This window comes from Bombina bombina, chromosome 5 (assembly GCF_027579735.1).
Source record: "Bombina bombina isolate aBomBom1 chromosome 5, aBomBom1.pri, whole genome shotgun sequence".
Classification (NCBI taxonomy): domain Eukaryota; kingdom Metazoa; phylum Chordata; class Amphibia; order Anura; family Bombinatoridae; genus Bombina; species Bombina bombina.
Genome location: NC_069503.1, coordinates 429,876,153 through 429,892,881, shown reverse-complemented (window position 1 = coordinate 429,892,881; position 16,729 = coordinate 429,876,153). Strand labels below are relative to the sequence as shown.

General features: G+C 41.7%; 1 protein-coding gene across 2 annotated transcripts in view; it reads right to left on the bottom strand.

The window, feature by feature from the left end:
• The window catches only part of NOD1 (nucleotide binding oligomerization domain containing 1), a 311,719-nt gene that overhangs the window by 63,958 nt on the left and 231,032 nt on the right, over positions 1–16,729 (bottom strand). For both annotated transcript variants that reach the window (XM_053714271.1, XM_053714272.1), the window contains 2 exons: positions 10,393–10,476; positions 6,815–6,898 (listed from right to left, as the gene is read on the bottom strand). In XM_053714271.1, coding sequence (XP_053570246.1) covers positions 6,815–6,898; positions 10,393–10,476 — 168 coding nt within the window. The remainder of the gene's footprint in view (positions 1–6,814; positions 6,899–10,392; positions 10,477–16,729) is intronic.

The window sequence follows — 16,729 nt, the reverse complement described above, 5'->3', positions numbered from 1 at the left end:
CAAAACCTTTCTCCCAAAAATAGCCTCAGAAGAAGCAAAAGTATCAAACTTGTAAAATTTGGTAAAAGTGTGCAGTGAAGACCAAGTCGCTGCCCTACATATCTGATCAACAGAAGCCTCGTTCTTGAAGGCCCATGTGGAAGCCACAGCCCTAGTGGAATGAGCTGTGATTCTTTCGGGAGGCTGCCGTCCGGCAGTCTCGTAAGCCAATCTGATGATGCTTTTAATCCAAAAAGAGAGAGAGGTAGAAGTTGCTTTTTGACCTCTCCTTGTACCTGAATAAACAACAAACAAGGAAGATGTTTGTCTAAAATCCTTTGTAGCATCTAAATAGAATTTTAGAGCGCGAACAACATCCAAATTGTGCAACAAACGTTCCTTCTTTGAAACTGGTTTTGGACACAGAGAAGGTACGATAATCTCCTGGTTAATGTTTTTGTTAGAAACAACTTTTGGAAGAAAACCAGGTTTAGTACGTAAAACCACCTTATCTGCATGGAACACCAGATAAGGAGGAGAACACTGCAGAGCAGATAATTCTGAGACTCTTCTAGCAGAAGAAATCGCAACTAAAAACAAAACTTTCCAAGATAATAACTTAATATCAACGGAATGTAAGGGTTCAAACGGAACCCCCTGAAGAACTGAAAGAACTAAATTGAGACTCCAAGGAGGAGTCAAAGGTTTGTAAACAGGCTTGATTCTAACCAGAGCCTGAACAAAGGCTTGAACATCTGGCACAGCTGCCAGCTTTTTGTGAAGTAATACCGACAAGGCAGAAATCTGTCCCTTCAGGGAACTAGCAGATAATCCTTTGTCCAATCCTTCTTGAAGGAAGGATAGAATCCTAGGAATCTTAACCTTGTCCCAAGGGAATCCTTTAGATTCACACCAACAGATATATTTTTTCCAAATTTTGTGGTAAATCTTTCTAGTCACAGGCTTTCTGGCCTGAACAAGAGTATCGATAACAGAATCTGAGAATCCTCGCTTCGATAAAATCAAGCGTTCAATCTCCAAGCAGTCAGCTGGAGTGAAACCAGATTCGGATGTTCGAACGGACCCTGAACAAGAAGGTCTCGTCTCAAAGGTAGCTTCCAAGGTGGAGCCGATGACATATTCACCAGATCTGCATACCAAGTCCTGCGTGGCCACGCAGGAGCTATCAAGATCACCGACGCCCTCTCCTGCTTGATCCTGGCTATCAGCCTGGGGATGAGAGGAAATGGCGGGAACACATAAGCTAGTTTGAAGGTCCAAGGTGCTACTAGTGCATCCACTAGAGCCGCCTTGGGATCCCTGGATCTGGCCCCGTAGCAAGGAACTTTGAAGTTCTGACGAGAGGTCATCAGATCCATGTCTGGAATGCCCCACAGGTGAGTGACTTGGGCAAAGATTTCCGGATGGAGTTCCCACTCCCCCGGATGCAATGTCTGCCGACTCAGAAAATCCGCTTCCCAATTTTCCACTCCTGGGATGTGGATAGCAGACAGGTGGCAGGAGTGAGACTCCGCCCAAAGAATAATTTTGGTTACTTCTTCCATCGCTAGGGAACTTCTTGTTCCCCCCTGATGGTTGATGTACGCAACAGTCGTCATGTTGTCTGATTGAAACCGTATGAACCTGGTCCTCGCAAGCTGGGGCCAGGCCTGGAGAGCATTGAATATCGCTCTCAGTTCCAGAATATTTATCGGTAGAAGAGATTCTTCCCGAGACCAAAGACCCTGAGCTTTCAGGGATCCCCAGACCGCGCCCCAGCCTATCAGACTGGCGTCGGTCGTGACAATGACCCACTCTGGTCTGTGGAACATCATCCCTTGAGACAGATTGTCCAGGGACAGCCACCAACGGAGTGAGTCTCTGGTCCTCTGATTTACTTGTATCTTCGGAGACAAGTCTGTATAGTCCCCATTCCACTGACTGAGCATGCACAGTTGTAATGGTCTTAGATGAATGCGCGCAAAAGGAACTATGTCCATCGCCGCCACCATCAAACCGATCACTTCCATGCACTGAGCTATGGAAGGAAGAGGAACGGAATGAAGTATCCGACAAGAGTCCAGAAGCTTTGTTTTTCTGGCCTCTGTTAGAAAGATCCTCATTTCTAAGGAGTCTATAATTGTTCCCAAGAAGGGAACCCTTGTTGACGGGGATAGAGAACTCTTTTCCACGTTCACTTTCCAGCCGTGAGATCTGAGAAAGGCCAGGACAATGTCCGTGTGAGCCTTTGCTTGAGGAAGGGACGACGCTTGAATCAGAATGTCGTCCAGGTAAGGTACTACTGCAATGCCCCTTGGTCTTAGCACCGCTAGAAGGGACCCTAGTACCTTTGTGAAAATCCTTGGAGCAGTGGCTAATCCGAAAGGAAGCGCCACGAACTGGTAATGTTTGTCCAGGAATGCAAACCTTAGGAACCGATGATGTTCCTTGTGGATAGGAATATGTAGATACGCATCCTTTAAATCCACCGTGGTCATGAATTGACCTTCCTGGATGGAAGGAAGGATAGTTCGAATGGTTTCCATCTTGAACGATGGGACCTTGAGAAATTTGTTTAAGATCTTGAGATCTAGGATTGGTCTGAACGTTCCCTCTTTTTTGGGAACTATGAACAGATTGGAGTAGAACCCCATCCCTTGTTCTCTTAATGGAACAGGATGAATCACTCCCATTTTTAACAGGTCTTCTACACAATGTAAGAACGCCTGTCTTTTTATGTGGTCTGAAGACAACTGCGACCTGTGGAACCTCCCCCTTGGGGGAAGTCCCTTGAATTCCAGAAGATAACCCTGGGAGACTATTTCTAGCGCCCAAGGATCCAGAACATCTCTTGCCCAAGCCTGAGCGAAGAGAGAGAGTCTGCCCCCCACCAGATCCGGTCCCGGATCGGGGGCCAATATTTCATGCTGTCTTGGTAGCAGTGGCAGGTTTCTTGGCCTGCTTTCCCTTGTTCCAGCCTTGCATTGGTCTCCAAGCTGGCTTGGCCTGAGAAGTATTACCCTCTTGCTTAGAGGACGTAGCACCTTGGGCTGGTCCGTTTTTACGAAAGGGACGAAAATTAGGTCTATTTTTTGCCTTGAAAGGCCGATCCTGAGGAAGGGCGTGGCCCTTACCCCCAGTGATATCAGAGATAATCTCTTTCAAGTCAGGACCAAACAACGTTTTCCCCTTGAAAGGAATGTTTAGTAGCTTGTTCTTGGAAGACGCATCAGCCGACCAAGATTTCAACCAAAGCGCTCTGCGCGCCACAATAGCAAACCCAGAGTTCTTAGCCGCTAACTTAGCCAATTGCAAAGAGGCGTCTAGAGTGAAAGAATTAGCCAATTTGAGAGCATTGATTCTGTCCATAATCTCCTCATAAGGAGGAGAGTCACTATCGAGCACCTTAAGCAGTTCATCAAACCAGAAATATGCGGCAGTAGTGACAGGGACAATGCATGAAATGGGTTGTAGAAGGTAACCCTGCTGAACAAACATCTTTTTAAGCAAACCTTCTAATTTTTTATCCATAGGATCTTTGAAAGCACAACTATCCTCTATTGGAATAGTGGTGCGTTTGTTTAAAGTAGAAACCGCTCCCTCGACCTTGGGGACTGACTGCCATAAGTCCTTTCTGGGGTCGACCATAGGAAACAATTTTTTAAATATGGGGGGAGGGACGAAAGGAATACCGGGCCTTTCCCATTCTTTATTAACAATGTCCGCCACCCGCTTGGGTATAGGAAAAGCTTCTGGGAGCCCCGGCACCTCTAGGAACTTGTCCATTTTACATAGTTTCTCTGGGATGACTAAATTTTCACAATCATCCAGAGTGGATAATACCTCCTTAAGCAAAATGCGGAGATGTTCCAATTTAAATTTAAATGTAATCACATCAGATTCAGCCTGCTGAGAAATGTTCCCTAAATCAGTAATTTCTCCCTCAGACAAAACCTCCCTGGCCCCCTCAGATTGGGTTAGGGGCCCTTCAGAGATATTAATATCAGCGTCGTCATGCTCTTCAGTAACTAAAACAGAGCAGCCACGCTTACGCTGACAAGGGTTCATTTTGGCTAAAATGTTTTTGACAGAATTATCCATTACAGCCGTTAATTGTTGCATAGTAAGGAGTATTGGCGCGCTAGATGTACTAGGGGCCTCCTGAGTGGGCAAGACTCGTGTAGACGAAGGAGGGAATGATGCAGTACCATGCTTACTCCCCTCACTTGAGGAATCATCTTGGGCATCATTGTCATTATCACATAAATCACATTTATTTAAATGAATAGGAATTCTGGCTTCCCCACATTCAGAACACAGTCTATCTGGTAGTTCAGACATGTTAAACAGGCATAAACTTGATCAGAAAGTACAAAAAACGTTTTAAAATAAAACCGTTACTGTCACTTTAAATTTTAAACTGAACACACTTTATTACTGCAATTGCGAAAAAACATGAAGGAATTGTTCAAAATTCACCAAATTTTCACCACAGCGTCTTAAAGCCTTGAAAATATTGCACACCAATTTTGGAAGCTTTAACCCTTAAAATAACGGAACCGGAGCCGTTTTAAGCTTTAAACCCCTTTACAGTCCCTGGTATCTGCTTTGCTGAGACCCAACCAAACCCAAAGGGAAATACGATACCAAATGACGCCTTCAGAAGTCTTTTATAAGTATCAGAGCTCCTCTCACATGCGACTGCATGCCATGCCTCTCAAAAACAAGTGCGCAACACCGGCGCGAAAATGAGACTCTGCCTATGCTTGGGGAAAGCCCCTAAAGAATAAGGTGTCTAAAACAGTGCCTGCCGATATTATTATATCAAAATACCCAGATAAAATGATTCCTCAAGGCTAAATATGTGTTAATAAACAATCGATTTAGCCCAGAAAAAGTCTACAGTTTAAATAAGCCCTTGTGAAGCCCTTATTTACAATCGTAATAAACATGGCTTACCGGATCCCATAGGGAAAATGACAGCTTCCAGCATTACATCGTCTTGTTAGAATGTGTCATACCTCAAGCAGCAAGAGACTGCAAACTGTTCCCCCAACTGAAGTTAATTGCTCTCAACAGTCCTGTGTGGAACAGCCATGGATTTTAGTTACGGTTGCTAAAATCATTTTCCTCATACAAACAGAATTCTTCATCTCTTTTCTGTTTCTGAGTAAATAGTACGTACCAGCACTATTTGAAAATAACAAACTCTTGATTGAATAATGAAAAACTACAGTTAAACACTAAAAAACTCTAAGCCATCTCCGTGGAGATGTTGCCTGTACAACGGCAAAGAGAATGACTGGGGTAGGCGGAGCCTAGGAGGGATCATGTGACCAGCTTTGCTGGGCTCTTTGCCATTTCCTGTTGGGGAAGAGAATATCCCACAAGTAAGGATGACGCCGTGGACCGGACACACCTATGTTGGAGAAATAAAGTTTACTCCTAAATTCATTAACTGTGCGGAGCGAGAGAGAAGAGAGAGAGAGGAGAGAGAGGAGCAGCAAAGGATTCTGGGTAAGATATGCAAATTTGGTTCACAATGACACACCTTTTTACTTCAAGTCTGCTTTTCAGCAGATTCCCTTAACGCCAAAGCATTGCTGTTCACACAGCTTATAAGCTTAGCTAGGGTAAGTACAGTGATTCATAACTATCCCAGGACAGACTGTTTCATAGTTATTGCTACTCATCAGCTGGGAGAAATTTAGAATCACTGCTGGGTGAAGTTGTTTTCCGTCAAAATACAACAACATTTAAAATTAGGGGGAGGTAAAAGGTGAGTTTAAAATCCTCCACTGCGCAATAAATAGAGAAAATAACTCATTGTGTAGTTCATTAACAAATCTAGACAGGCCAGAAGGCTTGTTTTTCCCACAGAAAACTTCTGGAATACATTGTTTCCAATGCAGCAAAGGATTCTGGGTAAGATATGCAAATTCGGTTCACAATGACACACCATTTTAATATAATTTATATAATTTATATATATAATATAATATATATATTTATATAATTTATATATATAATATAATTTAAAATATATCTAACTTGCTGAAAGGAAAGCACTAATCTAGCAAATGTACTTATACTGATGGGTAAGGGAGATAGAGGTTAATATAGTTGCAGGGAGACCAATATTGGCATTGCCGGGGTTAATTGGAATATGGGTTGATGGTTTATAACTAATGGCATTGCAGGGGTTAATAGCAAAAGGGATTAAATTCAGTATGTCAATAAGTGCCCGAACAGCAGTTCAGTTTCACTTCTACAAGCTGCCTGTGACATTACTTAAAGTTGCAACATTGTATACAAATGATCAATAGTGGCTGGTAAATTAAAACGCTTGATTCTGCCATATACAATAAAATGACCTTACATGCCATTTTATGCACTCTCCAAACTAACTATGTAATAAGTATTCTGCAATTCCTTATACACAATGAAGAAATAGAAGTGTCCCTTTAAGTTTACAACTGGACCATGATGAAACACACAGTATTGGCAATATGCTAGCGCATTAGTAATTGAACAGGAAGGGGTTATTGCAGGGTAAATCCCCCTTAATTTATTAAGATGGCCATTAAGCATTTTTACATTTTCTTATATTTTCTATTTCATTATGATACACGCTCTACGTGCATAAGCATATGTGCATCTCCAAGAAAAACCCTACCTGCTGCCCACTACTGCAAACAACATAGAAGTGAGTTTTCTTATCTCCTACCTAACCTGGCAGAATTATCCAGTCTCTTTCCACCATCTCTTCTTAAAACGTTATTCCCCAGATATTCAGATGCTCTTACGCCCACAACTATATACAGAATGTAAATACCTTAGCTTGGCCAAGCCTGGGTGGTGCTTTATTGCCTCTGCAAAAGCAATGGCTCCTTCATCACCAATGTTGTTCCCCCACATTCTGCAAATACAAAACAAATAAGCTAAATAGGTTGCAGGCGGTAGTTTGGAAAAAGATTACTTGACAAAAAAATTAAAGTAAAAACTAAAGTTCCATTTCATTACATCATTTTATTTTTAAACTAATTCTATTTATTTGCTCTTCTGGAACACCCCCTATCAGCTTCAGATTAGTATATGATCAGTGATTGGACCATACGCATGTATACTTGCTTCTTATTTGTTCACAAGCGGCAGCCTCATCTGAACTGACACGGAAGAACAACTGAATATGTATTCTACTAATTAGCATGGTTTAATCACATAGTAAAAGAAAGTGCTCTAATGAAAATGAGTGTCCTTTTATGGGACATATTCACTCAAGACATCTTAGGAAGAGGGTTGAAATTTATTTTTCATACTTAAAAGTGAAGGTAAACTTTGATGAATGAAAGCCCATTTTTTAAAAATACTATTAAAAACAGGTGCACTTTCATTCATCAAAGTTTACAAATCAGCCGTTTTGATTAAAAACTTACCTCTCTTCTTTGCACAGCCAGAGCAGCTTCCCCCTCCTGGAAATCCTCTCTTCACACGCCAGCAATGACTAATCCGGCTTCCTCCAATCACAGCATGGCCTCAAGCAATGACCACCCTGGTGGGAAAGCCGTGATTAGAGGAAGCTGGATTAGTCATTGCTGATGTGTGAAGAGAGGAAATCCAGGTGGGGGAAGCTGCTCTGGCTGTGAAAAGAAAAAAAAGGTAAGTTTTTAATAAAAATGGCTGCTTTGTAAACTTTGATGAATGAAAGTGCCCCTGTTTTTAATAGTATTTTTAAAAAACGTCTTTCATTCATCAAAGTTTACCTTCACTTTAATATATTAGTTCCTCTCTATATACACACACATATACAGTAAATTATTTAATGTTATACTATTTATGCCACATATTTAATCTGTATATCCAAGTAGAGCAATAAAGAGAACAGGAACCACAAAAAGTTAAACCTGTTAAAGAAGGACAAGGCTGCACACAGTATAAACAGCACTTTATTACAAAAAGAGAAAGGAGCAGAATTGGAGGTCCATTCCCCACTCACAAGCTAAAAAATAAACACACAGATAAAATCACACACATCAGATGACGTGCACCAGTACAGCGGTTTACTCCTGAGATGCACGGGTTAAGTTCAGGCAATAGCAAACTCCAAATGGCTGTCTGGGTCTAGGAGGTGGTGAGTGCCCCAGCCATTGGGAGTATTAAGGTGTTGTTTTTTAAATAAAAGTGTTTCTTTTTGTTTGTCCTGTGGGTATATACAAAGCTATGGAGGACTCTGATACTACATTAGAAGGTTCCGCTCCTTCTGTACTGATTAATTCCTGTTTATATTCTGAGGAGGCTGTGGTTTGCCCGCCTGCTCAATTTTGTTCCATTTGAAAACACTAAAGTCTAAGAAGGGAGACAAACCTGCTAATACTCATAGCACTATTAGCCCTTCTGAGCAATCTACTTCTCAGGAATCTGGGTCCCAAGAAATTACTACCCTTTCTACTTTACCCGCTCCACATGCAGATTTTATTTCCAGGGTAAACATATTCAGATTCCCATTTGAGTTGCTGGGAAATAATTAGACACCCTACGATGACAGGAAGTAAGAGTATTTTTTTTGCTAAAGATAAGTGCAGAAGATCAGTCTCTTTCTCTTTTAAACAGATACTGTACAGTGTTGTGCCAGCAGAGAACTTCAGTGTTCATTCTGGCTGAAATTCTTATGTGCAGTCCCAATAGTAGAAGATCTTGTAGGCTCTCCTAAACCCATTAAAATAAGTCACAATGATGATGTTAATACCAAAATCTTTTCACAATAGATTTTTTTTTTTTATCCCTTTACAAAAATATTTAGGTTGGTTCAATTTCAGATTAGTTGGCACTGTTTATCATTTTAAGGGTTTTTTTCCGTTAGAAAACAAACATTGAAAGGGACATAAAACCCAAATATTTTCTATCATGATTCAAGTAAAGCAAGCAATTTTAAACAACTTTCTAATTTATTTCTATTCTAAATTTTCCTTTGTTCTCTTAATACCTTTTGTTGAAAAAAGTTTAGGAGCATGCATGTCTGGATCACTATATGGGAGAAGTTTTGCAAGTATGTTATCCATTTGCAAGAACACTAGGTGGCAGCACTATTTTTTGCCATCTAGTGCTCTAGACACCTACATAGCTATCTGTTCGACAAAAATTACCATGGGAACAAAGCAAATTTACTAAAAGTAAATTGGAGATTTTTTTTTTAAATTGTATACTCTGTCTGAATCACAAAATAAAATTTAAGGGTAATAATATGTTCTACTTTGCATATAAAATCACTTTTAGCAGATCCAGGAAAAGGGTTGTCAAAAGTAATAAAGGGAGGTCCCGTGTCCCAGCTAATGCAGGGATTCTACACTCAACTTTTCCAGATAAGGAAAACATATGGGTCATGGCAGCGTGTATTAGACCTGAGATCCTTAAATATGTTGTGATGAAAAAAGTTTATCCTGGAACTAATCCTACATGCATTTCTGATTTATCGCCCCAAGAATGCCTACTTCCATATTCCAGTGGTAGACAAGAATGTGCAATATTGGTGGTTGGCAACAACTACTCAGAATTATCACTTTGTCTCCAATTAATTTTACATTCATTTGTCTCCAAGAGCTTTCAACAAGATACTAGTTCCACAAATTTGGAAGAAAACTTTTGTTTTTCATAATCTAGATGGCATTTTACTTGTAACCAGCTCTGGGAAATTGCTTCAGTACCATTGTTAGATATAAAACAGAGAAAAAAAAGCCTGTTAAGACTGAGTCAGGAGCCTGTATGCTTAGGAATGGTTTTTAGTACCAAAGAAGAAAATTATCTTATATCGAACCAGTTGCTTTACAGTTATTTGAGAATTACAGTTTAGATGAAAATGTTGGAGAAATTAGCATCAACAATTCATTTTGTTAAGTGGACAAGATGGTAAATGTGTCCATTGCTTCTTGCAGAAATGGAGCAAAACAGTCATTGTGACCCAGATATACCTGTTCATTCTCATTACAAACATTTAGAATGGTGGGTTTAGAATTGAATCTGAGCAAATGCTTTTGTTTGAAGAACTCCTTTTGGTCTCAGATAAAGACAGATTATCCATCAAGTTCAGTCAGGAAGTAACTTGTCATGGACTATTAAAGAGAAGAATCAACTTTACCCTGGAATTTAATGGAAACAAAAGTAATAACTTCAAGATTTCCTGCAAGGAAAATCAATATACTTAAAGACACCACAACAACAACAAGTTACACAGTTCTCAATAAAGTTTATCTATTATTCCTGCAGCAGTTTATCTTCCAAACTGTGTAGCAAATTACCTAATCAGGTTTTCTGTTAATTAAACAGAAATGTCAAAGCTAACAGGCAGATTTTTCAGATCAGATTTCAAAATAAACACATCATAGTGTAAACTATCTAATTCATAAATAATGTACTTGCCCAATATCTTGAATATTCTTATTATGCTGCAAAGCACGTGCAATAGATGTACCTCCTTCACTTGTGATACAATTACTCCCAAACCTGTAGGGGAAAAAAGAAGATAATTAGCTAAACCAGTTTCTTACATATGATGACAACTCAAAGGTTTCAGATCATAATCAGAGGTTAGATAAGCTCTCTTCCAACCAGGAAAAATATGGGTAAATTGGTACAGCCTATGAACAGTTGATGGCATCATTCTAGGGATGCTGGGGATATTTTATAAACAATGTTCTAATTCAATAAAACATTGTAATGATCTCTGTTAAATTCTTAAAGGGGTGATCTGTGTTATGCTCTTAAAGGGACAATACAGTATAAAATGTGTTTCTCATTAATGTGTTTCCAATGATTTGTTATATCAGCAGCAGAAGAGTATTAGATGTATGGCAAATTGCTCCTTTAGGCTTGTTTATATAAAAACATAATTTATGCTTACCTGATAAATTTATTTCTCTTGTAGTGTATTCAGTCCACGGGTCATCCATTACTTATGGGATATATTCCCCTTCCCAACAGGAAGTTGCAAGAGGATCACCCAAGCAGAGCTGCTATATAGCTCCTCCCCTCACATGTCATATCCAGTCATTCGACCGAAACAAGACGAGAAAGGAGAAACCATAGGGTGCAGTGGTGACTGGAGTATTAATTAAAATTTAGAACTGCCTTAAAAAAGACAGGGCGGGCCGTGGACTGAATACACTACAAGAGAAATAAATTTATCAGGTAAGCATAAATTATGTTTTCTCTTGTTAAGTGTATTCAGTCCACGGGTCATCCATTACTTATGGGATACCAATACCAAAGCTAAGTACACGGATGATGGGAGGGACAAGGCAGGAACTTAAACGGAAGGAACCACTGCCTGTAGAACCTTTCTCCCAAAAACAGCCTCCGAAGAAGCAAAAGTGTCAAATTTGTAAAATTTTGAAAAAGTGTGAAGCGAAGACCAAGTCGCAGCCTTGCAAATCTGTTCAACAGAGGCCTCATTCTTAAAGGCCCAGGTGGAAGCCACAGCTCTAGTGGAATGAGCTGTAATTCTTTCAGGGGGCTGCTGTCCAGCAGTCTCATAGGCTAAGCGTATTATGCTACGAAGCCAAAAGGAGAGAGAGGTTGCCGAAGCTTTTTGACCTCTCCTCTGCCCAGAGTAAACAACAAACAGTGAAGAAGTTTGACGAAAATCCCTAGTTGCCTGTAAATAGAACTTCAGGGCACGGACTACGTCCAGATTGTGCAAAAGTCTTTCCTTCTTTGAAGAAGGATTAGGACATAATGACGGAACAACAATCTCCTGATTGATATTCCTGTTAGAGACTACCTTAGGTAAAAACCCAGGTTTAGTACGTAGAACTACCTTGTCTGAATGGAAAATCAGATAAGGAGAATCACAATGTAAGGCGGATAACTCCGAGACCCTTCGAGCCGAGGAAATAGCCATCAAAAACAGAACTTTCCAAGATAAAAGTTTAATATCAACGGAATGAAGGGGTTCAAACGGAACTCCTTGAAGAACTTTAAGAACTAAGTTTAAGCTCCACGGAGGAGCAACAGTTTTAAACACAGGCTTAATCCTAGCTAAGGCTTGACAAAAGGCCTGGACGTCTGGAACTTCTGCCAGACGCTTGTGCAAAAGAATAGACAGAGCAGAAATCTGTCCCTTTAAAGAACTAGCTGATAAGCCTTTTTCCAAACCCTGTTGGAGAAAGGACAATATCCTTGGAATCCTAACCTTACTCCATGAGTAACTCTTGGATTCGCACCAATACAGGTATTTACGCCATATCTTATGGTAGATTTTTCTGGTAACAGGCTTTCGTGCCTGTATCAAGGTATCAATAACTGACTCGGAGAAGCCATGCTTTGATAGGATCAAGCGTTCAATCTCCACGCAGTCAGTCTCAGAGAAATTAGATTTGGATGATTGAAAGGACCTTGTATTAGAAGGTCTTGCCTCAAAGGTAGAGTCCATGGTGGACAGGACGACATGTCCACTAGGTCTGCATACCAGGTCCTGCGTGGCCACGCAGGCGCTATCAGAATCACAGATGCTCTCTCCTGTTTGATCTTGGCAATCAGTCGAGGGAGCAGAGGAAACGGTGGAAACACATAAGCCATGTTGAAGAACCAAGGAGCTGCTAGAGCATCTATCAGCGTCGCTCCCGGGTCCCTGGACCTGGATCCGTAACAAGGAAGTTTGGCGTTCTGGCGAGACGCCATGAGATCCAGTTCTGGTTTGCCCCAACGAAGGACCAGTTGAGCAAATACCTCCGGATGGAGTTCCCACTCCCCCGGATGAAAAGTCTGACGACTTAGAAAGTCCGCCTCCCAGTTCTCCACGCCTGGGATGTGGATCGCTGACAAGTGGCAAGAGTGAGACTCTGCCCAGCGAATTATCTTTGAGACTTCTAACATCGCTAGGGAGCTCCTGGTTCCCCCTTGATGGTTGATATAAGCCACAGTCGTGATGTTGTCCGACTGAAATCTGATGAACCTCAGTGTTGCTAACTGAGGCCAAGCTAGAAGAGCATTGAATATTGCTCTTAACTCCAGAATATTTATTGGGAGGAGTTTCTCCTCCTGAGTCCACAATCCCTGAGCCTTCAGGGAATTCCAGACTGCGCCCCAGCCTAGAAGGCTGGCATCTGTTGTTACAATCGTCCAATCTGGCCTGCGAAAGGTCATACCCTTGGACAGATGGACCCGAGATAGCCACCAGAGAAGAGAATCTCTGGTCTCTTGATCCAGGTTTAGTAGCGGGGACAAATCCGAGTAATCCCCATTCCACTGACCTAGCATGCACAATTGCAGCGGTCTGAGATGCAGGCGCGCAAATGGCACTATGTCCATTGCCGCTACCATTAAGCCGATTACTTCCATGCACTGAGCCACTGACGGGCGTGGAATGGAATGAAGGACACGGCAAGCATTTAAAAGTTTTGATAACCTGGCCTCCGTCAGGTAAATTTTCATTTCTACAGAATCTATCAGAGTCCCTAGGAAGGAGACTCTTGTGAGTGGTGATAGAGAACTCTTTTCCACGTTCACCTTCCACCCATGCGACCTCAGAAATGCCAGAACTATCTCTGTATGAGACTTGGCAATTTGAAAGCTTGACGTCTGTATCAGGATGTCGTCTAGATACGGAGCCACCGCTATGCCTCGTGGTCTTAGGACCGCCAGAAGAGAGCCCAGAACCTTTGTAAAGATTCTCGGGGCCGTAGCCAACCCGAAGGGGAGAGCTACAAATTGGTAATGCCTGTCTAGAAAGGCAAATCTTAGGAACCGACGATGATCTTTGTGAATCGGTATGTGAAGGTAGGCATCCTTTAAGTCCACTGTGGTCATGTACTGACCCTCTTGGATCATGGGTAGGATGGTCCGAATAGTTTCCATTTTGAATGATGGAACTCTTAGGAATTTGTTTAAGATATTTAGGTCCAAAATTGGTCTGAAGGTACCCTCTTTCTTGGGAACCACGAACAGATTTGAATAAAATCCCTGTCCTTGTTCCATCCGCGGAACTGGGTGGATCACCCCCATTACTAGGAGGTCTTGTACGCAGCGTAGGAATGCCTCTTTCTTTATCTGGTTTTCTGATAACCTTGAAAGATGAAATCTCCCTTGAGGAGGGGAAGCCTTGAAGTCCAGAAGATATCCCTGAGATATGATCTCCAACGCCCAGGGATCCTGGACATCTCTTGCCCACGCCTGGGCGAAGAGAGAAAGTCTGCCCCCCACTAGATCCGTTTCCGGATAGGGGGCCATCCCTTCATGCTGTCTTAGGGGCAGTAGTAGGCTTTCTCGCCTGCTTGCCCTTGTTCCAGGACTGGTTAGTTTTCCAGGCCTGTCTGTAACGAGCAACGGTTCCTTCCTGTTTTGGGGCGGAGGAAGTTGACGTTGCTCCTGCCTTGAAGTTTCGAAAGGCACGAAAATTAGACTGTTTGGCCTTTGATTTGGCCCTGTCCTGAGGAAGAGTATGACCCTTACCTCCAGTAATGTCAGCGATAATTTCTTTCAAGCCGGGCCCGAATAAGGTTTGCCCCTTGAAAGGAATATTAAGCAATTTAGATTTAGAAGTTACATCAGCTGACCAGGATTTAAGCCATAACGCTCTGCGCGCCTGGATGGCAAATCCGGAGTTCTTAGCCGTTAGTTTAGTTAAATGTACAATGGCATCAGAAACAAATGCATTAGCTAGCTTAAGTGCTTTAAGCTTGTCCATAATTTCATCCAATGGAGCTGAGTGAATGGCCTCTTCTAGAGACTCAAACCAGAATGCCGCAGCAGCAGTGACAGGCGCAATGCATGCAAGGGGCTGTAAAATAAAACCTTGTAGAACAAACATTTTCTTAAGGTAACCTTCCAATTTTTTATCCATTGGATCCGAAAAAGCACAACTATCCTCCACCGGGATAGTGGTACGCTTAGCTAAAGTGGAAACTGCTCCCTCCACCTTAGGGACCGTCTGCCATAAGTCCCGTGTAGTGGCGTCTATTGGAAACATTTTTCTAAATATAGGAGGTGGGGAAAAGGGCACACCAGGTCTATCCCACTCCTTGCTAATAATTTCTGTAAGCCTTTTAGGTATAGGAAAAACATCAGTACACACCGGTACTGCATAGTATCTATCCAGCCTACATAATTTCTCTGGAATTGCAACTGTGTTACAGTCATTCAGAGCCGCTAAAACCTCCCCTAGCAATACACGGAGGTTCTCAAGCTTAAATTTAAAATTAGAAATCTCTGAATCCGGTTTCCCAGGATCAGATCCGTCACCTACAGAATGAAGCTCTCCGTCCTCATGTTCTGCAAACTGTGACGCAGTATCGGACATGGCTCTTGTAGCACCAGCGCGCTCTATTCTTACCCCAGAGCAATCGCGCTTGCCTCTTAATTCTGGTAATTTAGATAATACTTCTGTCAGGGTATTATTCATAATAGTAGCCATGTCTTGTAAAGTGATTTGTATGGACGCCCCTGATGCACTTGGCTCCACAATATCACGCGCCTCCTGAGCGGGAGGCGAAGGTACTGACACGTGAGGAGAGTTAGTCGGCATAACTTCCCCCTCGTTGTCTGGTGATAATTCTTTTATAGATAAAGACTGACCTTTATTATTTAAAGTGAAATCAATACATTTAGTACACATATTTCTTTCATGTAATTAGCAAGAGTCCATGAGCTAGTGACGTATGGGATATACATTCCTACCAGGAGGGGCAAAGTTTCCCAAACCTCAAAATGCCTATAAATACACCCCTCACCACACCCACAATTCAGTTTTACAAACTTTGCCTCCGATGGAGGTGGTGAAGTAAGTTTGTGCTAGATTCTACGTTGATATGCGCTCCGCAACAAGTTGGAGCCCGGTTTTCCTCTCAGCGTGCAGTGAATGTCAGAGGGATGTGAGAAGAGTATTGCCTATTTGAATGCAGTGATCTCCTTCTACAGGGTCTATTTCATAGGTTCTCTGTTATCGGTCGTAGAGATTCATCTCTTACCTCCCTTTTCAGATCGACGATATACTCTTATATATACCATTACCTCTGCTGATTCTCGTTTCAGTACTGGTTTGGCTATCTGCTATATGTAGATGAGTGTCCTGGGGTAAGTAAGTCTTATTTTCTGTGACACTCCAAGCTATGGTTGGGCACTTTGTTTATAAAGTTCTAAATATATGTATTCAAACATTTATTTGCCTTGACTCAGAATGTTCAACTTTCCTTATTTTCAGACAGTCAGTTTCATATTTGGGATAATGCATTTTTGATTTATTCATTTTTTCTTACCTTCAAAAATTTGACTCTTTCCGGTGGGCTATTAGGCTCGCGGGGGCTGAAAATGCTTCATTTTATTACGTCATTTTTGGCGCGGACTTTTTTGGCGCAAAATTCTATTTCCGTTTCCGGCGTCATACGTGTCGCCGGAAGTTACGTCATTTTTGACGTTATTTCGCGCCAAAAATGTCGGCGTTCCGGATGTGGCGTCATTTTGGCGCCAAAAGCATTTAGGCGCCAAATAATATGGGCGTCGCTTTAGTCTCCTCAATTATTTAAGTTTCATTTTTTATTGCTTCTGGTTGCTAGAGGCTTGTTCTTGGCATTTTTTCCCATTCCTGAAACTGTCATTTAAGGAATTTGATCAATTTTGCTTTATATATATGTTGTTTTTTCTCTTACATATTGCAAGATGTCTCACGTTGCATCTGAGTCAGAAGATACTACAGGAAAATCGCTGTCAAGTGCTGAATCTACCAAAGCTAAGTGCATCTGCTGTAAACTTTTGGTAGCCATTT